General features: G+C 49.7%; 1 protein-coding gene across 6 annotated transcripts in view; it reads left to right on the top strand.

The window, feature by feature from the left end:
* PREX1 (phosphatidylinositol-3,4,5-trisphosphate dependent Rac exchange factor 1) overlaps window positions 1–25785 on the top strand; it is a 204313-nt gene that overhangs the window by 71001 nt on the left and 107527 nt on the right. For 4 of the 6 annotated variants that reach the window (XM_012467409.3, XM_064382496.1, XM_064382495.1 and 1 more), the window contains exons 2-4: window positions 9816–9887; window positions 12219–12341; window positions 22953–23057. In XM_012467409.3, coding sequence (XP_012322832.3) covers window positions 9816–9887; window positions 12219–12341; window positions 22953–23057 — 300 coding nt within the window. Of the gene's footprint in view, window positions 1–9668; window positions 9719–9815; window positions 9888–10347; window positions 10618–12218; window positions 12342–22952; window positions 23058–25785 lie in introns of those variants that run through there. The other 2 variants (XM_064382499.1, XM_064382497.1) reach the window with 2 other exon arrangements.

Genomic DNA, 25785 nt, shown 5'->3' with positions numbered 1-25785 from the left:
AGGCCCTGGGGTGGGTGGTGCCTTGGTATGCTCCCAGGAGGTCTCAGCTATAGGTTATTTGTATGCTTACAGGAAGAACTTAGCCTGTTAAAGATATGATTCAAAGCAATATGTTTGTGCTATGGACTATATAATGACACGAGTTGTAGATGTATAGATGGACTTTGTAATGTGCTGTGGCAGTAAAAGAGTAGTAAGTCTGACTTCATAAAAAAAAATACTGTCTCTGCTCGGTCTTCTCAGAATATGTCAGTGACTGAATCATTGGAGAGGATGTTTCAAATCCAAAATTTGGGCCTTTTGAGAAAGCCCCAGTTGGTTCTGAGCCAATGGCACTCTGCTTCTGGGCTCTGGCACGGACCTGATGAAGGGGTGCTTGGTGGGAACAGAGTGAAGAGGGTTTTAACCTCAGCCTGGAGACTCTGGGTGGTGGACATTCTTGTGTTCTGGCCCAGGCTGTGGAAGCTCCAGGCCAGCTTACAGAGGCCCCCATTTACAGAGTCAACACAGAGAAGGAGGGTGGGTCAGCAGCTTAGAGTCTCCTCTGCAGAAGGAAAACCTTTCTGTCTCATATTTGCCTGGCCCCTGCTTTGGTCCCCGCTGGCGGGCACTGCCCTCCCTGCACAGGGATGCACATGCGCAAGGAGGAGAAGGCAGACTGGGCTCCTCGCAGCTGAGGTGTCCTGATGATTGGGGTGGGTGATGGGGTGGGTGAGAGAGAGTCTGGTGTGTTTAGTACCCCTCCCCTTCAGAAAAATAAAAACAAGCATTTATGTTAAAAATGACTTTTGCTTAAAAACTAGCATGTTCATTGTAGAAATGTGAAACAGGAAATAAAGAAGAAAATGGAAATTCTTTAGAACTCCCCTCTGTCAGTTAGGATTAGGTTCAGTGGCTTGTGATAAAACCCAAATAACAGTATCTTAAATGTGATGAAAGTTTATTTCCTTCTTCTATAAATATAGGCACTCCAGGGCAGATATGTTGGCTGCACCAGCACTAGGGATGTAAGTGCCTACTGAATGCTGCTCTGTCTTCGCCAACACGTGGCTTCTACCTCATGGTACATGATGTCTGCCTCACTTCCAGGCATTGCATTTGTGATCCAATCAGTAGGAAGAGGGAATGGCAGAAGATAATCCCTACCCGTTCCTCCCCAACCCACAAGGATTACTTCCAAGATGTTATACATAATATGCCATGTATGCTATACTGGCCTGAACTTAGTTGCATGGCCACACCTAGCTGCAAGGGGTGCTGGGAAATACAGTTCCTCCAGATTTTAAATCTGGAGTTCTGTTTCTAAAGGAAAAGGAGAAAATGATATTGGGGGACAGCTAGTAATTTTGGCCACATTCTTACATAGTTTAGAGCATTTCCTTTCATACTTGATTTTTCTAGGCTTAGGAAGAGAGACTTTATTTAACCAAGAATGAGATTATGTTTTATGCACCTGTCTGTAACTTGATTTTGTTTTCCTGGTTAAGGATATATCAACAGCCCTTTTCCATGTTATTAAATAGGCTTCTGCAGACTATTTTTAGCACGATCATTCCTTGTTGAGATGGATGGTAATTTATTTAAACCCCCAGTGATGGAATTATAAATCAGATATTGAAGTTAAAGCTTCATGCCACCTATGAGATTTGTTTTTCCCTGTAGGATAAATGGCCAAAACTTGGATGGATGGAGCATAGGATATGGGCATTTGAAGGGGTCATTGGGCAACTGGGGAGCTCCCCAGACTCTGGGCTATGTGGGGTGGCTTGCAGCAGGCTGTGTAAGCCCATTTGTGCTGTTATTGTAGTGATTTTATTGTTATTACTCAGATTCCAAGGCCCTTGCCATTCCATGATACTTTGCTTCTGACCCTCTGCCACCCAGATCATGTTGGGGATGGGGTCCTCAGGGTATCTCCTTTTCTTTGTCTTTGCCATCTTCTGGAGCTCCCCATCCTCACCCTCTACTCTCCGCTTCCCTTTGCTCCCAGCCCATCCCCTAGCCCTCTCAAGTTTCACCATATGTCTGGTGAGGTCACCCCAGCCAAGGCAGGGGTGTCCTTGGGGGCAGTTGGACCCCCTCCCCAAGCAGATCAGGTTTCCGGCATGTCAGTCTCAGGGAGTGACTTCAATGCCTCATTCTTCCCTTTTTTATCTCCAAGGAGAGATTTATCCTCCCCAGGCGGCAGCAGCCATGGGTTCCAGGCAGATGGCAGCTCCCCAGGGGCACCCCCAAGGGCAGCTGCTACCTGTTTTGAAGACTGATGTGGTTCATTGTCCACAGTTACTCACTGGTGGTGCATGATGGGGGTGTGTTGGGGACATGCTACCAGGCCAGACTATCTGGGTTCAAGGCCCAGCTCCTTCACTTATCAGCCATGTGGCTTTAGATAAGGTCTTTCCGGTGCTGGGCCTCAGTCTCCTCTGTAGAATGGACATAGTCATAATCATGACTCCTTCCTGGAGTTTGAGGATTAAAACGTCTGAAACAGCACCTGCACAGAATAAGGCCCAAAGCTGTAGACAGTGAATTAAAAAGGTGTTCTTATTCTAGTGGCTTCTCCCAGCTTTGTATCGGCGTACTTTCTGGAGTCTGTTCACAGTTTCTCCCCATCTGTCCCATCCCATCCTTCCTCCACAGACTGGTCTCTTTTGAGCACCTGCTGTGTGCCAGCCTTGGTTCCAGGTGTTGTGTAGATGACCATCAAGGAAACTGTCTTTTGCCCTGAGGGAGCTGATACTTTAGTGAGGGAGAGGATACTAAATGAGCAAACCTATCCACACTTAATTGATAAGAGCACAGCCAATAGGGGTGACGTCTGTGAAGGGTAACAGGGTTCAGGTGGTTATGTAGTGGGTGAGGTCCTCTCTTATATGGGTCCAAGGGGTGGCCTGTGAGATGAGGGGCCTCTCCTGCCAATTGAACGTCTCGGGGAAAGCTCGTAGGCGAAGAACAGCATGTGCGAAGGCCTGGACGGTGGGGGCTTGGCGTGTTCGAGAAACAAAAAGGAGACTAGTGTGGCTGCGGCTGAGCCAGTGGGGTGAGAATAGCTTGCGTGAGATAGTCTTTGGGCTGTGCAAGGGGTTGGATTTTTTCTAGGTTTTGATCGGAGCCTCTTCTAAGGCATTGATTTCTTGACCTTGACACTGTTGTTTGGGGTCAGCTGTGTCTTTGTGGGGCTGTCCTGTGCACTGTAGGATGTTTAGCGGCATTCTTGGCCTCTACACACTGGATACCAGGAGCACCGCTTTCTCAGCTGTGACAACCAAAAATGTCTCTAGACATTGGTAAATATCTTCTAGGGGGCAAAATCACCCCCAAGTTGAGAACCACTGGGCTCAGGCTATGTGGGACACGGGCAAGACTGGCCTGGCATTAGGAGACCTGGTTCGAATCTGTGTTTTGTTACCAATTTGCTGTTTGACCTCAGACCAGCGTCTCATACTCTCGGTTTCTCCATCAGGTGGGAGCTTGTTTGAGACGGCAAACTCACAACTGACTACCCTCTCCCTGCCACATCCATGGCAGACATCACTAGTCAGTCATGGTGTGGCTTCCTGCTCAGTCTAGAGCTCTGGGGACCCTGGAGACACTGGTCAGGAGCCCAGTAAACAGTCTATATGGGCCCCTCCTCCTAGCAGCAAGCAGGAGTCCAGCAATCCTGGATTCAAGTTCAGCTCTTTTAGTTCCTGGTTGGGTGACCTTTGTTAGGTTACTCAACTTCTGGGACTCAGTTTTTCTCTATAGAATGGGGACAAAATATTCGATGTAAAAGTAATTGCAGTTTTTGCCGTTGAAAGTAATTCTGCCCCTGAAAACTGATGGTGGGGATTGAAATGAACTTACGATGAGACTTGGAAGTCCTTAGCAAGTGTTTGTTGCATGAATGAATGGGGCAGGTGTCTCCTTCCAGGGTGTGGAGTAGTGGGAGCTCTTACCCACTGCCAATTGGAGTGCAGATTGGAACAATCATGTTGGCAAAGCATTGGGCATTGACCAGTCAAGTCAAATGTGGTGCAAACTATAGTCAATCATCCCATCTAGAGGAACTTGCACACCTGAGCCCCAGAAAACTTACGTATACAAGGGGAATTCCTTCTCCTATGCCCCAGAAGGCCTGGGTATATACTTAGAGGATCTTGAGTACCTGAGCTCCAGGACACCTATGTATCACCTAGAGGAACTTGCATACCTGTACCCCAGTCGAGGTAGGTGTACACCTGAAAGAACTAGCACGTGAGTGCCATTGTGTACAGTAAGGACATTTGAAACAACTCAGGTGCCTGCAGCATGGTAGGAGTTACCTCATGCTGTAATTTTGACTACTAAGCAGTGAAATGAACAACTTGAGGTCTGGCTTATTGTGGATTCCCCAAAGAACATGTCCTGAGACCGATTCAAGGGCAAGCCATGTACTTGGGAGGCCACCCCAGGAAGCATCAATAGGTGAGTCAGGGAGTGAGGCAGGGAGGAGAAGGCAACCAAGAGGGGTGTGTCATCAAGTGGGTTACCATGGGGGCCGCAGGAGCTGAATCGCATGGAGGCACTGGGGAGATAGTGTCTATCCAGTGCCTCGGTTTCCTCATCTGTCTTTTCATGCCAGCTCCTGCTGGCCATCACTGAGGGCTGCTCCCAGGCAGTCTTATTTCTTCAGCACTTCTGACCTGCCCTGTACATGAAAGTGGGGCCTTTAGGCCAAGAGGTGTGGGTGCTGGCAGCTGGATGTGGTTGGGGGTAAGGGTGGGGTCTGGCTGGCAGATGGTGCCTGGTGTACTTATCAACATGGGTAAACGCGGAAGACATGATGTTGAGTGAGAAAATCAAGTTGCTGAAAGTACACTTATAAAAATGTTGTGAACATGCAAAACAGTATTCTCTCTTGCTTATAGACGCACACGGGCTTGGTAAGTGGGTAGAGGCATGCGTGGGAATGAGGAGCACCGGGTCCAAGTACCTTACAGGGAGAGAAGGGGCCCAGTGGCTCATCTCCCCATGCAACAAGTCCTTTCTGCCTTTTCTGTTGAATACATTGAGGTGTGATATTTGCATGGTACTGTGGGTAAACTGAACTAATCTCAAGTGCACGCTGTTGGGGCTTTGCACATGCAGCGAACTGTGTCACCACTGCTCAGATCAAGATATAGAACGTTTTTAGCAACCCCAAGAGCCTCCTCATCCCCTTTCCAGTCTGCGCCTCCCCCAGACTTGTTGAATTTCTTTTCACAAATGGTTTCAACCAAATTTGGTGTAGCGTTAAGATTTGCCAAAGCTGGGTAGTGATGAGTTTGTGGGTGTTTGTTGTTTTTCTCTGTTCTTTTCTGTATCCTTGACGTATTTCATCATCATATTCATAAAATGAAGAGGAGGACTTGGGCAGATGTGAGGACAAGTGGTCCAGGCATGGGCAAAACTTCCGAGGCTGGAGGAGTTTCTCAGGCAGCCCTGGAAATCCTGAGAACAGGATACCAAGATGAGAGCTGCTTTTGACCTGAGCGTTTCAAAGCTGTCAAGCCTTGGACAAAGAGTCGCCCTGGAGGGTCCCTTTCACCATCCCTGCCAGTGCAGGGGATGCTGGTGCTGCCTGGAAAAGCCGGTCGTGTCTTGGGCAGCAGGAGGGCTGGGCCCAGAGCCCCTGCTGCCCATTCTTTCCGGGTCATGAACAGCCCATTGTGCCCTTCATGGCGGCTTGTTTGCAGTTCCTCAGTGGGTGGCCTGAGCCTCCCATTGTTGCCACACAATAGCGGTGAGCCAGCTCGTGTGAAGAAACCGGGACAGGGGACAGGAAGCCCCAATCTAGGCCAGACAAGAGTGCCGCACTCCCAGCTTCCTGCCCTCCCTGGCTGTGCTGGGTGGGGCTGCCTTTGTCTCCCTCTAGTCTGGGGAAGCTGGAGACTTGACTTCCTGTCAGTATCCCAGGCCCTGTTAAAACATCCTCTAGGAACCCCCGTCTTGTCCCCCGCACCCATTGTCCTTTCAAAAGCAGGATCAGCAGAGTTCCAAGGGGCCCAAATCGAGGCTTCTGCCATGTGTCAGGCACTGTGCCAGGCACATTCCATACCTTCCTTTGATTTTCAAGCACCTGCTGTTTGCTGGGCACTACATTTGGCCCTGAAGACGGAGCTGTGAACAAGAGAGACAGGGTCCCTGCCTTCAGGGAGCTTCATTCACTTTATCTGAGACATTCTGAAAGGTGCTGTATTCCTGTGATCTCCACTGGGAAGAGTAAACGAAGGCTCAGAGAGGCTAGCGCACTTTCCTGAGCTCACACGGCAGGAAGGACCCCTGGTTGAAACCCAAACTCACCAGTTTCCAAACCTGGCCTCTGTTGTTGGATTGGGGGTTATGGTTTCATCCCAGCCATGTTCCCTGCTTCTCCTGGCCTTTCCCTTAGGAGCTTGTATAGATTGCTTAACCTCAGTTTTCTCATCTGTCAAATAAGTGCTTAATGCAAGATGGGAAGATAGGAGTTTGCATTAAGATGAGGAGGGCCTCTTGGTGGAGGTGACATTTGAACTAAGGGTGGATGGATGAGGAGGCTGCTCAGGGCAGAATTGGGGAGAACATCTTGCCATTAGGAACAGCATGTGCAAAGGTCCTGAGGCAGGAGTGTATTTGGCAGGTGGATGGAATCTAGAATGAGAGTGTAGCTGAGGATAGTTTATATTGAGGTGTGTGGGGGATGAAGTACCAGAAGGTGAGATCAGAGAGGTTAACAAGGACAAGGTCATGGGGACCATGGAAGGATTTGGAATGTAAGTGCAGTGGGAAGCCATGGACATTTTAAAGGTGTGGATTGACTGATCTCCTGTACATATTTAAAGGGATCTCCCTGACTGTGTGCGTAGAGAACAGACTTTTGGGAGGGTGAAGGGGACCAGGGAGGAAATGGCTATGTTAGTCCAGGCAGGAGGTGATGGTGGCCTGGACTTGGGGGCGGGGGGTGGCTGTGGAGATGGGGGCCAGTGGTTGTAGTTTTCAGGTAAAGCTGGTAGCATTTGCTGATGTATTGGAAGTGGAATGTCGGAGGAGAGGGGCCGAGGATGACATGTGGGTTTTGGCTGGAGCCCTTGAAAGGCAGAAGTGCCATTAATCAAGTAGGGAAGAGCTCAGTGTCAGTTTTGAGGGAAGGTCAGGAATTAAGTGTTCGGCAGCTTGAGTTTGAGGTGCCCCTTGGACATCCAGGTGGAGACATTGGATCTGCAGCTGGAGATAAGGGTCTGGGGGTTTCAAGGGAGAAGTCCAGGCTGGGGATATAAACATGTGGGTCGTCAAAAAAAGGGGATTTAATCCATTTATGCTTGAGGTTGCAAATATTTTTTGTGAAAAATCAGACCTTGGTGATGACCTTGAGCAGTAGGATATAAATAACTCCCACAGGCTTCATGCTCTAATAATGGAACACTGGGCACAAATGGGTTAGAGCCCCAAGACTGGCTGAGATGGCCATGCACTCTGTGTAGACAGAGACAGAGCTGCCTTCTTGTGTCTTGCCTTTTTCTGTGACTGGCTGTGTGGACCATCATTGTGCCCCCTCCCAAGAGGCTTGAGTCTGGGCAGGAGGCCGGGCTCCCAGGGGCGGGCATGGATGTGTCGTGTATCTGGGTGATGGAAAGGATATGACGGCCATGTGCCGAGGGCCAGCCTCCTCCCTGCTTACCTGCCCCACTTCCCCTGACCCCAGAACTATCTTGGGCTGTCCCCACCATCTCTCCTGTACTCAGAGATCTCCCTAGACAAGCATGATGGGATGAGATGGACTCTTCATCAGCCTGCACCTGGGCTCTGTGACAGGGAGACCATGTGCTCACCTGGGCCAGCCCCCACATGGACCTCCAAGCTGTAATCAATCTTGGCAAGGCAGACGACTGATAGGCCCCACAGCTTCCCGTGGTCCTGCAGCTGTGACAGCACCATAATTCCTTCTCCCAGGGGTATCGAGACTAGCTTGGCCATAGAGACCCCCTACCCAGACAGTGCTGAAGGAATTGAGAAGCAAACACCCAGATAGAACAGCAAAGTGGGACTATCCAGGGGACCAACTGTCTTCCGAGCTGAGAGCCTCAGAGGGCTGACAGCATTCTGGGCTGAGGGCCTCAAGCAGCTGCTGACCCACACATTTATTCTCTCTGAACAGGTGATTATTATTAACAAACAGGTGTTCGGTGTCTTCTCATAGAACCAAAATAAACTAGGTAGGCAGCTGGTGCCTGCTTACCTCTGAGCAAGGTCAAACCAGAAAGTTTTCTCCACGAGGGAGCCTCGGGGGCAGGGTCACATATCCCGTGCTGAAAGAATTGTTTTAAGCAGTATATGATATTTATATACTGTCCTGCCACTTTTGAATGGCCCAAATAGTTTTCCACTTGGTTGGGGGAGGCGACTGGGTTTTCCTTGCCATCGTTCTTCTAGCAAACAGTATATTCTATCACACACTTAGCGTTTCTCAGCAATCATACACTTAGCACTTCTCAACACAGAGGTCTCCAGGTAGCTGCTTCCAGGTTAGCCTACAGCCAGGTCCCACGTCCTGGGGTTGGGGCAAGCCAGGTAGAGGTGGCTGTGGGTGCTGGGCCTCGGTCTCCCTTAGATGCTGACTCTGCTGTCTCTCCCTCCCTCAACATTTATCCCTGTGACTCTCTCAGCCCATCCGTGTGACCCCTTGGCAGCTCTTCCTTCTGTCAGTTTTCCACCCACACTGCCTGGTTCCAGGTCAGCTCTTGTTTGCAGCACTGCACCCTACTACTCTGGTCTCCTCACTTTTACACTCAACCCCTAAAGTCCAGTTCCTTGCAATAACAGAAGGCTCTTTTACCAACACTTTGAAACTGGGAGACTTTTCTTTCTAAAAAAATTCAAATTTCTGGCTTCATTAAAAAAAAACCAAAACACCCAAATCTGAACCTCTGCGTTCCGGGCCTGCGTCCTCGCCACCTGGCCCCATGTGAATGGTGCATCCTCGGCTCCTGCAGCCCCTGTCGCTCCTGCCCTGTTACCGTCACACTCGTCTGCTGTGTCTCACAGAGGAGAGATGTGATTTATCTGTTACAAGCCCCTGAAAGAGTGGCAGAAGGATTGTGGTCCATTCAAACAGTAGGTTCCCAGCATCTGCAAGTAGGCTCCTCGTGAGATGATCTGGAAGGATCTATGAGCTATATTAAGTAGAAGATCCAGGTTCAGGGCATCCTGTGTATGTTGCTATTTTTTGGTGTGTAAAGAGATTGAAAAAAGATAGGAACACGTGTGTGTGTGTTTCTGTTTGTTTTTGCATATATTTTTTGGAAGGATACTCAAGAAACTAGTAGCCGGGGTTCCTGTAGGGTGAGGAGGGACTGGATGGTTGGGGCTGGGGTAAGGAGAAATACTTTTTGTGCTTTTGCCATTTTATATTTTTGACTTTTGAGCCATGTGAATGTGTTATTATTCAGAAGTTAAGTTGTAAAGCAAAGTAAAATTGAAAGGGGAAATAAATTAGAGTCTGAGAGGCAGCCCTGGTGAGGAAGCAGGCATGTATCTCTTTGGGTGAAGGTTCCTCGCGGGCAGGGGCTTTGAGATTTTCTCTGCTGTATCTTCAGGGCCCAGCGCGGGGCGTGGCGTAGGTGCACAGTAAACCCCTAGTGACTGTGGGGGAGTGAGGGCTGTTCCGGTGTGTTTGAGGGGTAAGCAGAGCACATTTTTCTTTGTCCCCTGCCTGTGTCCCTGGACCCGTGGTACCTCTCAGGTCCTGGTTGGCATTTGAACTTGAGAGCGTTCTGTAGGGCTGTCCTTGGGACACCCGGAGGCATGGACACTCACCTCTCTCTGCTTCTCTCCTCCAGGCATTCCTGCATCGCATCCGGCAGAACGTCGCCGACTCGGTGGAGAAGGGCCTCACGGAGGAGAACGTCAAGGTGTGGACGCTTGGGCTGGCCCCTTTTCTAGAGCATCTCTGCTGCTTTGTGCCTTGCTCTTCCCCTGCAATGCTCAGAGGGTGTGTGTGCAGGGGGAGGTGCGTCACCCACTGGCTGCTGGCCACCGGCTTTGCCCTGCCTCAGCTTGCTCCCTGCAGCCCCTGGATGCCTCTTGTCCTGTGAGCAAGCTGTGCTTGGTGGACGTTAGCAGGAATCAGCCCCGGGTCCCGCTTTCCAACACAAGACTTTCTCTCTGTGCTCAGTGTGGCACCCCCCAGCCCCAGCTTCTGGGCTCCTGGTGTCAGGCCCTCTGGCTTGGAGCCAGTGGAAAATCCCCTCCCGAGTGCCCCTGGGAGCCTGGCACCTCCAGTCCTTCTCCTGGCAGCCTCGGCCCCCACCCCCGCCTTGCGCATCCAGAGTCCAGGCAGGGCTGATGAGTAATTGGGTCCAGTTTGGCCTTGGCCGTGGGTTCTGGGGAGTTTGAGGAGGAGATCAATAGGCCTTCTGTGTGCATGGCTCAGCCCCAGCCTGGCTCTCCAGTCCTGGCTTTCTGTGTGACCTCACTCTCTGAGCCGCCTTTCAGGCTTCGGGGCTCTGAGGGTCCTGGTGTCCAAGGTGCCCAGTATTTACAGCACACAAAGGACTCGGTCATGGAAAACATCCCCCCAAACGCCCTGGCGAATGTGGACGGTGGCCTTGCATGTTGACAACTCTACACCTAATTATTTGCGTAAGAAAGCTGAGTCTTAGAGATGTCAAGGAGTTGCTGAAGGTCTGTGCGTGGCTGGTCCTGGAGGTGGGGTGTGTGTGTGTGTGTGTGTGTGTGTGTGTGTTCACGCACTGGATTTAAACTCTATGCGTGCATCCATTTACTCACTCATTCATTCAGCAAATATTACTGAGCACCTACTGTTTATTCCACCTATTTATTGCACTATTTATTATAGTTTTAAAATTCTTTATTATAATTTTAAATTGCAACAATTTTTAAAAATTACCTTTTTTTAATGAGGTAGAAGTCTCATACAGTAAAGCGTGCAGATCCTTAGTGCTGAGTGCAGTGTCTGTCTACATATGAATGCACCAGTGTAACTGTGACCCAAATGAAGGCAGAGAACGTTTCCCGGCCTCAGCTGTTCCCTCTGTGCCCACCTCCGTCAGTCCTCCCTCCCTAAGGGTAATCCCTGGCTCCCGGGACCATTGATTGTCCTTTGCTCCCCGCGCCCCGCCTGTGGGATTTGCCCGTGGTGTTGGGTATAGCTGTGGTTCATTCTTTTTCATTGCTGTGTGGTGTTTCATTGTATGACTGTAACACAATTAACTTATCCATTCTCCCATGGATGGATATTTGGGTTATTTCCAGTTTTTGGCTGTTACAACTATTCTTAAAAAAATCAATCATAAAAGATTCAGAGAGGCAAAGGGATAATAATAATTGCTCATTGCAGGGGCTGTCCTGTACATTGCAGGAAGGGTAAACAGCATCCCTGGCCTCTATCTATGAAACACCCCCTTTCCTCCCAATTTGTGACAACCAAAAATGTCCCTTGGCCTTGCTGCACATCCTATGTGTGTGCGTGTGGTGGGGGTGGTGCGTAAAATTGCTCCTATTTGGGAACAACTGATCAGAAGTTAAATTCTAAAATGCAGGATTGCTGGGTCAAATCGTATTGGTATTTTACACTTTTAGATTGATGTGGGGAAACAAGGATCTCATATATTGTTTGTGAGAGTTTAGGCAGCGTATGTCAAACCTCCTTCCTTATTGTGTTTGCTTCTACCACATTGTTTTAATGGGTGCATGAAAATATACTTGCCAGGCCAGGCGTTGTGGCTCACGTCTGTAATCCAAGCACTTTGGAGGCCAAGGCGGGCGGATCACCTGAGGTCAGGAGTTCAAGAAAATATACTTGCCATTTCCAGCCTCAGTCCTGCGGCTGCACACAGCAGTTACGTTGCATACTGAATGTGGAGCTGCTTGCTAGATGCTGACCTTAGGAATATTATTTTACCTGAGCCTTAGTTCTTCCTCTGTAAATTGGGGATAATACTGGTTTCTATCTCATGGATTTACAGTGGAGATTAGAGTCCATAAATGCCTATAAAGTTCTTAACACAGGATTAGTCACTAATCCTGATGATAGTAGACAAATGTTGGTAATATTTCTGTTAATATGATGATTTTTATTAGTGGTAAACCATTTCTGGCATTTGAGAGTTCTTCTTTGACTGCAGTCTCATCTGCACCAGGGTTTGTATGTTTTTAATGCTTGGCTTTGCTCTCCCTCCATGCCTTGGTTAACGCTCTCTGCTGGCCTCTTTTCCTCACAGATCCTGTTCTCGAACATTGAAGACATCCTGGAAGTTCATAAGGATTTCTTGGCCGCCTTAGAGTACTGTTTACACCCAGAGCCGCAGTCTCAGCATGAACTTGGGAATGTTTTCTTGAAATTTGTGAGTATCATGCCACTGCCCCTGGTAGACTCTAGCTTTTGAGAAGTGGGCTTCTCCCTGGGTCCCCACCCCACCCCCTTTCACCAGCTTTCTCTGTAGGCCTGTCTGGGAGACAGGGTGGTGAGGTGAGTAGGTGGGCCCAGTCTTCTTCCCTGAAACTATGGAAAGTGGGTCAGGCCCAGCAGACTTGGGCATTTTTAGTGACTCTCCTTTCCCTCAGTTTCACATGGAGGGTAGCCACTCGCTGAATACCTGTGTCCTGGGGTCCTGTGACCTCCTGGCCTGGTGGGGACTTTCTGCCACAGTGACCATCAGAGGTAGCTAGTGGCCAGGAAGATGGACTTGGTGTCAGACAGACCTGGGTTTGAGTCCAGGCTCAGGCAGCCACTGGCCAGTGAGGGTGTCTAATCCTTGGGTGCCCAGTTGGGCTATTAGTCAGAGAGGCTGACGCTTGTTGCAATAGCCCCTCTCTTTTTGCAGGATTACTAATGCATTTGGAATTGTAGGTGGTAGGCTGGAAGAAGGAAGGCAACTGCTTTTCCATACCCTCTTCTGTACTACCTGGGACCTCCCTCACAGGTAGAAGAACCCATGTAGCCTCACGGGCAGGAGATGTGAGCCAAATTCCTTTGCCTCTCTGAGCCTCTGTTTCTTCCTGTGATTGAGAAGTAGGGATAGTTCTGCCTACCTCCTTGGGAAGACCCAGAGGTAAAGAAATAGAATAGAGAGCATAGAGCAGCACTTCTCAGCTGGGGCAATTCTGGCCCCCAGGGGACGTTGGACAATGTCCAGACACATTTTTGGTTGTACCAGCTCTGGGGTGCTACTGGTTTCTACTAGGTAGAGGCCAGGGATGCCACCAAACATCCTGTAATGCACAGGACAGCTCCCACAACAGAGAATCATCTGACCTCAAATGTCAGTGGTGCCAAGGTGGAGAAACTTTGTATCAGCACTTGGTTGTATCAGCATTCAGTCGCTCTTAACTCTCATCATCATGATCATGATCGTCATCGTCGTCATCAGCATCACTAACTCACTTCTCCAAGGGATCACCTCTGAGTGGCCAGAGCCTAAGATGATGGAGCTGTGTGTCTCTGCCCTCAGAGGGTAGTGGGGGGCAAGTCTCATGTACGATCAGGCATGCAGAGTACCCCAGGATGCAGTCCTTCAGCCAAGGGGCCAGCCACCCTCTATGTGAAAGTGAGGGCAAGGAAAGCTCCTGGCCAGGCTGCTCAGCGACTCATGAACTGTAGTCCTCTCAGCAAGTTGATTGATCTTGTCTGTGCCTCAGTATCCTTATACCCCATAAATGGGGTATAAATCCATGATATTTTGGGGATTAAGTGAGATAATACAAGGAGCCTGCTCACTGCAGCTCCTGGCGTGCAGTAAGTGCTCAGTAAATGTTGACATTATCTTCCTATTCATGTGGTGGACGCTCCTCCATGTTTGAAATTGGACAAATAAAAGTGCATTGGGGTGCAGGTAGGCTGGGTGCTAGCGGGATCACTGAGCAGAGGAGGGACGCTGTCCACTTTGGGTTGCAGGGGCCCTTTGGGTGCTGTGAGGGGGAGTAAGTGTGGAGGGAGAGCCGGAAGCAGGGAGGTAATCTAAGAGGTTACCCCGCCAAGTGAGATGAAGGTGCCTCGGACCAGCATGGTAGCAGTGGAGGTGGTGAGAAGGGGCACGTGGCCACAGTGGTTCAGTAAAGGTGTTTGAATAGGAAAATGAAAAGAATGGGCGGGACAGTCTTCTCTTCAGGTTCAGAGGATTCAGAGAGTGCTTGTTTCTCTGGAGCCAACAGCCAACGTTCAGATCCCTGTTCTACTGCTCGCCAGCCCAGCGACCTGGGGCAAGTCCTTTCACCTCTCAGGGCCTCAGTCTCCAACTCTGTAAAATGGGGGTAATGAGAAAAGCTGCCTCAGGGGGCTGTCAGGAGGATGAATGGCCTGGCCCAGCAGCGAGCTAATGCCGCGTGAGTGTCAGCTGTGGGTGTTACTCTGGCCTGCTTTCTGGAGTGGGTGGCCGTGGGGCTGGCTGTGAAGTCATGATCCGAGCTTCAGTGGGATTGTCTGTACTTAGCGAAAGTGGGAGAAAGGGTCCTCAAGGTGCATTGTCCTGTTTGCCAAAAGCCCTGCCCCCTGCCCCCTCGGTCCTTTGACTTCTCTGCCTGAGTCCCAGAGGCTGTAGGGAAGTGGGTTTAATTTGCTTGTCAGCATGGGGCCCTGGACCCTGAGGACACAGCAGGGCTATTCTCACCTCTCTCTTTCTGCAGGATTGCTGACTTGCTTAGAGATGCAGTGGAGGACTGGGGGTCTGGGGTGGGGAGTTTAGTGTGTGTGAAGCCACCTCTTTTCTGTGCCCTCTCTTCTGCTACCTGGGACCCTCCTCATGTAGCCTCATCAAACTAGGCACCTGGTGAAGGCTGCACTTAGCATCAGAGTCATGACCTGTGGAGGGTGGACGTTGAGGCGTTTGTGGCAAGTTGTTCTGGGCTGGGGCCTTCCTGGCATCCTTCCTGGGCCTGGGAGATCAAGCCTTCTAGAGCCCAGCTGCCCGACTTTGCATCTTAGCTTTGCTGCTTCCTTGCTCTGTGATCCTGGAAGAATGACTTACCTCTCTGTGCCTCAGTTTTCTCATCTGTAAAGTGGGTATCACAAAACTCACCTTCTAGGGTGGTTGAGAGAATGAATGAGATTAGTAGTGCCTGGCACATAATAAGTGCTCAGGAATTGTTTCTCGCTTGAGTTGTGTGCACATCTGTTCACGTGATCCAGTGCTTTCTGGCACCTCCCAGGCTTCTCTGGAGCGTGACTCTGTGCAGGGTCCCCAGGCCTGTGCCCCATTCCAGGCAATATATCACCAGCCCCCTGCACCTCAGTGGAGCTCCTGTCCTTCCAGCCTCACAAAGCTGCTGTGACGCCCAGACGCAAGGATGGATGCTGGAGGCTTTGACAGAGATAAATTATTTTGGAGATTGGTTCTCCCCTGAGCTGCCAGAGAGACCTGCTGGAAACATGAATCAGGTCTCTTCAGCCCCACTCCTGGGACCCTCCAAAGGTTCCTGCCTCACTGGAATAAAATCCCCACACCCCTCCAGGCCCTGCCCATTCCTTGGAACTCACTCCCCCAGCTCCGGCCACATTGGTCTGAGCGCATTCCTGCCCCAGGCTGCTTCCTCTGCTGGAGCAGTTCCCTCAGACATCCCTGCTGCTCTCCCCTTCCTTGCCTTAAAAGCTATTTGGAAATGCCATCCCCGCCTCCAGGCCCTCCTGTTTAACATGCCGCACTCCTGCCCTTCCACGCCCCTCCCCGCTCTGTCATTCTTAACAGAACGGTCTGCATCGCCCTTTGACACATCGGATCTTGTGCTCCTTTCTGTTTATTCTCTGTCTCTCCCTAGAATAAACAACATGAGGACAGGGACTCTGTTGTGCTCGTTGATCTGTCTCTGCATCATAAATAGTTCAGTCCCTTCCCCGGGTATGGTGGTGCACGCCTGTAGTTCTAGGTACTCGGGAGGCTGAGGTGGGAGGATCACTTAAGCCCAGGAGGTAGAGGCTGCAGTGAGTCGAGATCATGCCACTGTACTCCACCCTGGGTGACAGGGTAAGAGTTTGTCTTAAAACAAACAAAATAACAAAACATAAAAAAAAAAATCCAGCCCCAAGCTCGCTTGCCCTCTGGACATGCAAGCAAAATGAGAGAAAGGTTCAGCTCAAGGTCACGACTGTGCTAGCTGCAGAAGTGGGCTTTATACCTTCCTAAGGGCTAAGCCAGTGTTTTTCAGTTCATCATCTCACACGCTAAGTTTGTACTTTTTGCTATATCTGAGTATCCTTTGTATTGTTACTTGTTTAATGCTTTAAAAATTGATTCACTTAACAAAACTTGAATAAACTTATTTAAGAAGGGAAATTTGCATCATCATTGAAAATAGAAAATGAATGCTATAAATGGAAGGTCATCCTCAAAATAAATGCAGTAGAAACCAAAGGGTGTTAACGCAGTCTATCTAGAAACTCTGAAGTACTTGAGCCTCTGAGCCTGAGGCTGGTTACATCACACCGGCTCAGGCCTTCCTTGGGCTAACTGGAACTATTGAAAAAGGAACCAATGTTCTCACTGTGTGATCCAGTGGTTTGTAATTTAAAATAATCTTTTTAATTAAAAATTAAAATCATTACTCCTCTTCCTGCCTGCTCACAAAGGATAGGCTGAGTCAGTCCATCTCAGGAGTTTTAAAGGCCACCTCTCTGTAGGTTGGTTTTCTGGAAGCTGGCCATTTGCACACAGGTGGCCTCTCAGAAGCAGCTAAAGGAGAGGCTGCAGAGGCTCCACCCCAGCCCCTAATGGTCCCGTCTGGAAGGAACTCTGGAGCTAGGATAGCTCTTGCTATCCTTACAATCGCCCACTTGCTGCAATTGTGCACACTCTTAAGAGCTATCCTAGCTCCAGAGTTCCTTCCAGACGGGACCATTAGGGGCTGGGGTGGAGCCTCTGCAGCCTCTCCTTTAGCTGCTTCTGAGAGGCCACCTGTGTGCAAATGGCCAGCTTCCAGAAAACCAACCTACAGAGAGGTGGCCTTTAAAACTCCTGAGATGGACTGACTCAGCCTATCCTTTGTGAGCAGGCAGGAAGAGGAGTAATGATTTTAATTTTTAAAATCCTTTGCACCCTCATTGCCCAGTTACTGGGGGTGGGCGTCCCCATGAGCGGGTGTATGAACTCAGACAGGCGGCACCCCTAGGCTGAAGGCAGTTCTAGAGGAGGCCTCAGTTGAGGGCCATCGTCAGCCAGCACTCCCAGTGCCTGGGGTAAGGGGTGCCTCTGCCCTCCTTGACAGGCATTTGAGGAGTACACCATGGCACCCACTGCAGCCCCAAAGGAAAGGGTGCCGGGTCCACTCTCCCTCCCAGGCTTGTTTACTTCATTTACTCCCCGCCTGGAAACATTTCCCCACGGCCATGGCGGCATCTGGGCTGGTGCGATGCTAATGGGGAACAGAGTGCTGCAGACAGCCTCTCCAGGAGAGGAAGGGGCCCTGGTCCACAGTCCAGCCCACTAGTGCCACCTGACTGAACAGATCGGGGAAGAGTACCTCATCCCCTTTCCCCAAAACCCAACCACTAACTACTGAGTTTATCATAATCTAGCACTGAGTGAACATTTTCTTTGTGCTGGATCCTGTTCTCTGTGCCTTACAGATATGCATTCATTAAAACTTCACAACAGTCTTTAAAGGTGGTTACTATCATTGTACCCATTTTACAGATGAGGAAACCAAGGCACAGAGATTAAGTTACAGTGCAAGCTTACAGAGCTAGGAAGTATCAGAGCCAGGATTTGAGCTGACACATTCAGGCTGTAGAGCCTCTGCTTTTCACTGTCTTATGTGATAAGGTCTCCTGAAATACACATGAAGCATCTCCTGCGTGCCAGGCACTGCACTAAACGCTGGGGATGCTGCAGTAAATAAGACAGGCTTGCTCCCTGCTGCCATGTGGCTCATAGGTGGGAGAAATGGAGGGTGATTTAACAGATTAGGTCATTTCAGATGCCACTGTGGGTTGTGAAAAACATAAAATGCAGATGTGGTAAAGAGTGACTCTGCCTGAGGTTGCTTTCAATCGGGAGGGCAGGGCCAGGGCTGCTAGATTTAGCAAATGAAAACAAAAGATACCCAGGGAAATTTGAATTTCAGGTAAAAGTCAAATAACTTTTTAGTGGAAGCGTGTCTTATGCAATATTTGAGACATATTTATACTAAAAAATTATTTATGCATCTGCAGTGAGCTTTCACCTGGGCGTCCTGGGTTTTATTTTATATCTTGCAACCCGAGGGTGGGATGGCCTCTCTGAGAGAGTTAAATAGCGTGATCTTGGGGAGGGCGATCTGGACCGAGGGGAGAAAGGGCAGAGGCCCTGAGCTGGGAGCAAGCTTAGCTTGTTCGAGGGAAGAAGGGAGACCAGGTGGCTAGAGCAGAGTGAGCGATGGAGAGCGTTTGAGCGTGTCATAGCAGGGCAGAGCCTGTAGGGCTTTACGTGCCAAGGTGAGGACCATGGATCTTATTCTGAGTCAGTGGAAGCCATCGCAGGTTTTCAGCACAGGAGAGGTGTGGTCTGAGTTATGTTTTAACTTCCCTCTCCTCGAAGCTGTGTGGATGGATAAATCAGTTGGGGAGACTTGAAAAATTGAGACCTGACTCTCCTGCTTGCTTCCCCATGGGAGGAGATATCTGCTTGGGCCAGCTCCTTCCCTCTCATGGGTCTCAGTCTTGCTGGCTGTGAAATGAGTGCTTTGGAGCTGATGGTCTCTGTGGAGCCACTGTCACCTGGAGGGTATTGTGAATAGCAGCTGCCACTTCTCGCAATCCTTGAGCCCTTCTTGGAGGTGAGATCCCTTCCCCTGGCTCTCTCCAGCTGGCAACTGTCCCTTTCTCTCCCTTTTCACCCTAAACCCACAGCCACATGTTCCACACCCACCACATCTGTGTCTGCACAACTAGTTGTCCATTTTTCTCTGGCAAAGCAATCAAAGCTCCATGTGGGACCCCTAGGAGGAAATGGAACACTTGGACTCTGAGCTGTCAGGAGGAACGTTTCCGTATTTGCGGGGTCTCAGGCCTGAGATGCAGCTGGGGTCAGGCTGGATGCAAGGACATAGGAGGGATTGAACTGGGCATGGTGCTGCAGAGGGGATGTTGTCATTTGCTAAATTTAACTTCTCCCAGCCTCAAGCCTTGGGCCCCTGCCCTTCCCACAGGCTGAAGGAGAGGATGACTGTGTCAGAGAAGGGGCTCAGGGGATGAGGAATGACAAACCTGTGGTGAGCTTGTTACTTACCCCCTCTCCTGCACCCATGGCAGACATTGCTAATCAATCACAGCATTCTGTCTCTGGGCTCCCTGTGGGGCTCCAGAATCCTCCTCACCAGTGTTCCAGTTGGCACTACCCAGTGACTGGGGTAGGCATGTGGGAAGAAACAGATTTGTCCCTGCTTTCTGGTCCAATCCCTTCTCTCCATCTCTGTGGTGATGGACAGAGAGACTCACCCTGTCACCTCACGAAGATTGGGTCCATGTATTTCATTTTCTTCCTTTCAGAGTGTTCATGTATCAAAACTGTCTTCCCTATATGTGACAGAAACACCAGTTCAGATAGGCTTAAACAAATAAAGGACTTTACTGATGCGTGTCAGTGAAATTGTTCAGGAGTGTAGGTTGGCTTCAGGCATAGCTAGATCCAGGACTCCAAACGATGATTTCAGGGCCAGGTCTTTCTCTGACCACAGGCTCTGCTTTTATCTGTGCAGTGGTAGTTTCACTCTTGGAGAATGGGAGGGGTTTGTAGGGTGCATGCCTCAGATGGTGGCAGGGGTTCAACAGCAGCTCAAAAACAGCTTCTCTTCCCGGTGATTCCAGCACGAGTCCTTGTGGGCTCTCGAGGCCCAGCTTGGGTCACATGGCCACTGTTACTAGGTTAGAGAACTCTGATTGGTTTGGCCTGGGTCATGTGCTCACTTCTGGTCCCTGGGGTGAGGTGGGACCAGCCTGGGAAGAAGCATGGAGCTGGTCTGAGGGGCCTCTAGCCTCTCTTGGCTCCGTCTGTTTTCTTGCTTTTCGTTCATGAAGTAGTGATGTTTTCTTGCTTTCATTCATCAAATAGTCACGATACCTGCTCTCTGCCAGTGACTGCTGTCTCACTAACACCACAGGCAGTGACCTCAACAGATGCAAACGCTGTCCCCATGGACCTCACACTCCAGGGAGAGTTGGAAGAGAAGGACAGTGCACAAATGAGAAGTGAAACATCTTAGAGTCAGGGCCCATCATAATTTTCAAAATCTGCCTGGCATTTTCCCAGTGCTTTCCCTAAACCCACAAGCCTACCTGCTGCCTTCCTCTTGACTCTGCCTGTCTTTTTTTTTGGCTACTAAAACCTTCCCACCTACTGTCTTACCCTGTAACAGACCAGTTCGATGAAAAAGTTAATGAATTTTCTGAAATAATCATGCTGGTGATAATAGCAGCAACATCGATAAATAATAATACTAGTTAATATTTAGTGAGCACGTACTATGCACTGTTGGAAACACTTAATATAAATTCACCTGCTAATCCTCACAACGTCATTATGGTAATGATGCCATTGTTGTCTGTACTTTATAGATGAGAATACAGAGGCCAAGAAGTGTTACTTGTCTTAACCAAGAGCTGGTGGCCAGGAGACTTGGGCTATGAACCTAGATAGTCTGGCTGCAGAACCTCTCCTTGGCACTTAGAAGGTTGATGCTGATAGTGGTTGGTGAGAGGGGTCATGGGGGCTTTTCATGTCTCATCTCAGCATAGTATTCATGGTGGGGTTGGCCCAGGGAAAGGCCAGGCTCTTAGCTGCAGAGGGACATTTTTTAGCTCCTTACAGGAGGTTGGGACTACCTAATGACATTCATGTGCCTGCATTCAGAGGCTGGCCCACCTGCTACAGCCCTGCAAGCCTTCTCTGTAGGAGCAGGTTCCCAGACACAGGCCAGTTCCTGTCACCTACAGCAAGAAAGGTGTTCTCTTTCTTCCTCTTCCTCTTCCCTGCAGCCTGCATCACCACAGCCTGCTAGCCGAAACCCTGGTTCCAGATGTGTCCAGCAGCCCCCACTCACAAGGTTTTACCTATGGCTGGGTGATCCCCTGCAGCCCAGACTTCTCCTCACCCAGATCCTTTAGCCTTGATGGTCCCTTAGGTTCATTTGAGACAAGTGGAAATAGAAAAAGGTCTGTTTGGGCAGTGAGGGGGTACTGGGGGTCCCAGGGGTCCCCTCTTCTCCTTCCTTACCTTGTGTGTATGTTGGCATCTCAGTGGACTACAGATATTCGATGAGTAAGTTGTGGTTGTGACTCAATGCATGTGTCCATATGCATGCTGATATTGGTGATGGTGTTTGGAGCATGTAGCTTGTGTGGTGTAATGCTTGAGATTATTGGGTGGTTTCTTAGAGTATGCATCAAGATTGTTAGTCTTGTGGTATGTGTGTGTGTATGGGTGTGCACTTTGGGTAATTGTAACATGGTTTGTCTGATATTTTCCCCCATTGATCCATGTTTGCTGATTATGTTTATGTTTGTAGTTAATACTTGTAGGGTACTTTGAAGTATTGTATGGTGCTTACTGTGTGCCAGACACCATTCTACTCATTTTACACATAGTATTATTTAATCCTCCTAAGTGTTGGAGGTCAGTTATGATGTCCATTTTGCAGTTGGGGAAACCAAGGCATAGGGAGGTGAAGCGTTTGCCCAAGGTCACCCTCGACTTAGGGAGTGTGGAACTGGGTTTCTGGAGTCGCTCTGTGCCCTTCAGTATTTTTGTGCGGTGCCCCTTGGATGCAGCTTAGTCTGGATTTGTGGCTTGAGATTTGTACCCTGAGTATTTGCCTCCCCCTCCCATCCCTACCCTGTGCCATGACCTTGAGCTGACATTGTCACTGGGGTTAAGGGAGTTTGAGTCCTGGTTCTGCCACTGCACTAGTGGTGAGACCCTGGGCAAGCCACTTTTCCTTGATTTTGTCATGGGTATGTGAGTCTTTTACAGTAGTTACCATGTAAGGCTGTCATGGCGGGTGAGTGAGTTCACCCGCATTCCAGGAGAGCAGCGTGCAGCCTGTGCTGTGTGCTGAGTATGCACTCTGTGTTAGCCATCAACACTGACCGTGAGGACATTTTATAGCTCTAGGTGTCTGCTCAGATGATGCACACATAGCCCCCAGAGTGAGCTGGGGTGGGCTGAGGATGCCTGTTAATTCTAAACCCCTCCTCCCTTCTCTTTGGTTTCCTATTTCCTGCAGCCTCCCATCGGAAAGCCATCTGGGGGCTTGTTTAGAAACAAGATGAGCTGCTTGCTTTGTGGACCCACCTCTTCCTTCCTTAGCTCGTTTGGGTCTCTTGCACACCCCCACCCCTAGCCCAGGGTTGAGGCCTTGCAGCCCTTCCTCCTCCAGTGGCCTTACCCACAGCATCCTTATTTAGGGTTTGGCGGGTTCTGTGAACCATTTGGAACCAAGAATGCTCAGTTAAGAGCTTCCTCCTAAGAAGGCTCCGGTCTCTTCCAGTTCTGAAAACCCTGACTGATGGTTCTGGATCTGGTGACCCATAGGTGACCTTTAGGTTGAGTCCATCTATGGGCTCAGAAGTGTCTGGAGGTCAGCAGAGCTAGCCCCCGGCCATAACAACTCTGACTTAGGGACTTTTCTTAACTCTACCTTACAGATGAGGAAACCGAGGCACAGGGGAGTCAGGTAACCTGCCCAGGTTCACAGGAAATATAGAGTCACGGTGCAAGCCCAGGCCACTCTTCTTGAGTCTGTGCTTTTGACTCCCAGGCCATGCTGCTTCCTAAAAGGTTATTCAAGCTCCTGGGTGCAGTCATGGGGCAGGAGTGGAGTCTGGGAGGCTGGTAGTGAGAGGAGCCGCTTTACTCAAGATCCCTCCTGCTGTAGCCTTTCCCGGTTTGGAGTAGTCCTTTCCCCCTAGCCTGCCAGCCCAGCAGTCGACACATCTCAGGGCGCCTGCCTCCTACCATGACCTGCCTCCCACAGGTTCTGTCCTTGTCTTGCAGAAGGACAAGTTCTACGTGTATGAGGAGTATTGCAGCAACCATGAGAAGGCCCTGCGGCTGCTAGTGGAGCTGAACAAGATCCCCACCGTGCGTGCCTTCCTTTTGGTAAGTTGACCTGTCAGCCTTGGTGCTCCCTCACACTCGGTCTTGGCCTTGGGAATCTCTGGGCACAAGAGGACTTCCTGCTGCCTTGTGGTGCCAAATCCCTTCCTTGGCTGGGGTAATCTCCTCGCTAAAGCAGGGATCGGCAAGCCTTTTCTATAAAAGGCCAGCTGGGGAATATTTTTGGCTCTGATAGCCGAGCAGCTCCAGGATAGAGAGAACTTCCCTTTCTCCATAGTAACAGCAAAAATCTTAGGTCTGATGCTCATTGGCTCAAAAGCTTATCCCTGAGCCAGTTGCTGTAGATGGAGTAATTGGTGATGGTGTTCTGATTGGTCACTTCTGGAGAAGGAGGGTGGGGTCAGGTCTACCCATACCACAGAGCCTAAGGGTGGAGTGGATCCCTGAGGCAGTTGGTTTGCATTTGTGGGAATGCAGCTAAGTTGGGAATGGATGTTGGTCAGGAAAACTGTAGACATCCATGATGGTCTTCCCTACATTTGTAGAGAGCCTCACTTATGTATCAAATGGATTCTCATTTGTGATCTCCTTTGAGCCTTTTAGACCACTGTCTGTTGTGTATGTGTCAAGATAAACATTTGTCTGCTTTGCAGACATCTCAAAGAACAGTGGTTTAAACAAGGTGGACACTTATTTCTCTATCTTGTTAACAATGTGGGTGTAGACAGTCTGGGGCTGGTATAGTGGTTTCAGTGTCGGGGCCAAGGCCCTAGGGTATGGTGCTCGTTGACCTGGTCTCAGAAGACCTCTGACCACATCCTAATTCCAGGTGGCAGGTGGCGGGAGGGCGGGATGGAGAGCATACCATTCTCCTTTTTAGGGCGTAACAGGAAGCTGCACACATCTCCTCCCCTCACGTCCCATTAGCCAGCACTCAGTCACATGGCCACACGTAGATGCAAGGAAGGCTGGGAAATGTGGACTTTATTCTGAGCAGCCATTTATTGCTGTGGAAGAATACATTAGGGGACACTGCATAGTCTTTGTCACAGGTGATTTTGGTGACTTCAGAATATTAAGTGACTTTCTAGGGGTCCATCCTTGAAAAGTGGTTGTGCTTCTCCTGGGTTTCAGTCGCAGTCCTTCACCTCTGAATCCCCTCTCATTCAGCCATAGACATCTCTCCGTCCCCACACCGTTTATTTTCCCAACGGCACATACTGAATTCAGCACATAAAAGTAGAACAATTAGCTGACACAGCAATGGAGTGTGACCCACATTCCCAGAGTGCTAAACTACGAAATAATATTCCTCATTGCACTCCTCCTTCACACACAGTCTCCAACAAAGCACTTCCAGAATTCGATTCCAAATGTATGTTTCCTTCATAAGTGAGTTCATGTTGGTTGGCCTGGCTCCAGGGAACATCTCAGGAAGGGCAAACTGGCAGACTGATTTACTGATTTCCATCTTTGTCCCAAGTGAATTAAGCTTTCAGGACTATTGCTTTTCATAGCTGATGTCTCCATCTTCACATTTCTGTGTTTGCACTTATAGTCATAAAATAGTCTGGGAAGAATGTAAAGATAAAGTCATGTTAGTGCCAGACCCCACACAGACAGGAATGGCCACATGTCTGCATTGACCTGTTGGCTTGCAGACAGCACCCCCCGTGACAGTTCCTGCTGCCCAGGCGCTGGGCTCCCTGGCCAAGGGTCCCACCCTCTGAGGGTGTTCTCTCAGGTTCAGCTGGGTCCTGGGAAGCAGGAAGATGCCAGGAAGGTGTGTGCACGGAGTGGGAAGGGAAGCGCTGACTTTCCTTTCTTTCCTTCCTTCCTCTCTCAAGCAGTCTTCCTGGTGGATCAAACTGCCCTATTCCTAGCAGCAGCTGGGTGGGCTGGGCTGGGCAGGGGAGGATGCGTGGGGTGCCAGCACATGTGCCATCTGTTTCCCTCCTTGCTGGCATCTCCCAGCTTTTGGCCACCTGCAGAAGAGCTGTCGTGAGTCTGTTATGGGACATTAAGGCTTTGGGAACAGACAAAATCTGGCTCTCCATCCATGTTGTGCTGGGCACCGGCTGAGTGGTGGAGCAGTGACTTTATGTTTCTCTGCCTCAGTTTTCTTGTCTGTAAAATAGGGATGATTTATTCATTTACTCATCCAACAACTTCTTAGTAAGCACCTGCCATGTGGTGGGGATCATTCTAAGTTCTAAAGATCCAACAGTGAACAAGGCAAGAGAAGTCCCTGTTCTCATAGAGGCCATTCTGGTTGGGGAAACTTCAATGATGATGTGATATTAAGTTCTCTGGAGGATGTACAGTCAGGATGAGAGGATGTTTTGAGGGAGTTAGGGTGGCGGTTGTTATTTTAGATTGGTCTTTGGGAAAACTGCGTCTTGGGTGACATGTAAACAGAGGTGTGGATGAAGTGGAGGAGAGCGAGAGAGGGGAAGAGGCTGTGTAGCATTTCAGAGAGATAAAGGACCTGCGAGTGCAAAGGCCCTGAGATAGGAGTGTGTCTGAGGAATTGCAGGGCCAAGGGTGACTAGAGTAAAGGCCGTGAGAGGAAAAGCAGGAGGAGATGAGGCCGGAGAGATCGAAAGAAGCCAGGTAACGAAGGAGCATGTAGTCAATGGAAAGAGTCTGAAATTTTTTGTTCCGTTTTTTTGTTTTTTGAGACAGGGTCTTGCTGTGTCACCCAGGTGGGAGTGCAATGGCATGATTATGGCCCACTGCAGTCTTGACATCCTAGGCTTAAGCCATCCTC

This window comes from Aotus nancymaae, unplaced genomic scaffold (assembly GCF_030222135.1).
Source record: "Aotus nancymaae isolate 86718 unplaced genomic scaffold, 86718_ANA_hifiasm-v0.15.2.pri h1tg000029l, whole genome shotgun sequence".
In the NCBI taxonomy this organism is placed as follows: Eukaryota; Metazoa; Chordata; class Mammalia; order Primates; family Aotidae; genus Aotus; species Aotus nancymaae.
The sequence above is the reverse complement of the archived record's forward strand: the minus strand, read 5'-3'. Positions and strand labels throughout refer to the sequence as shown.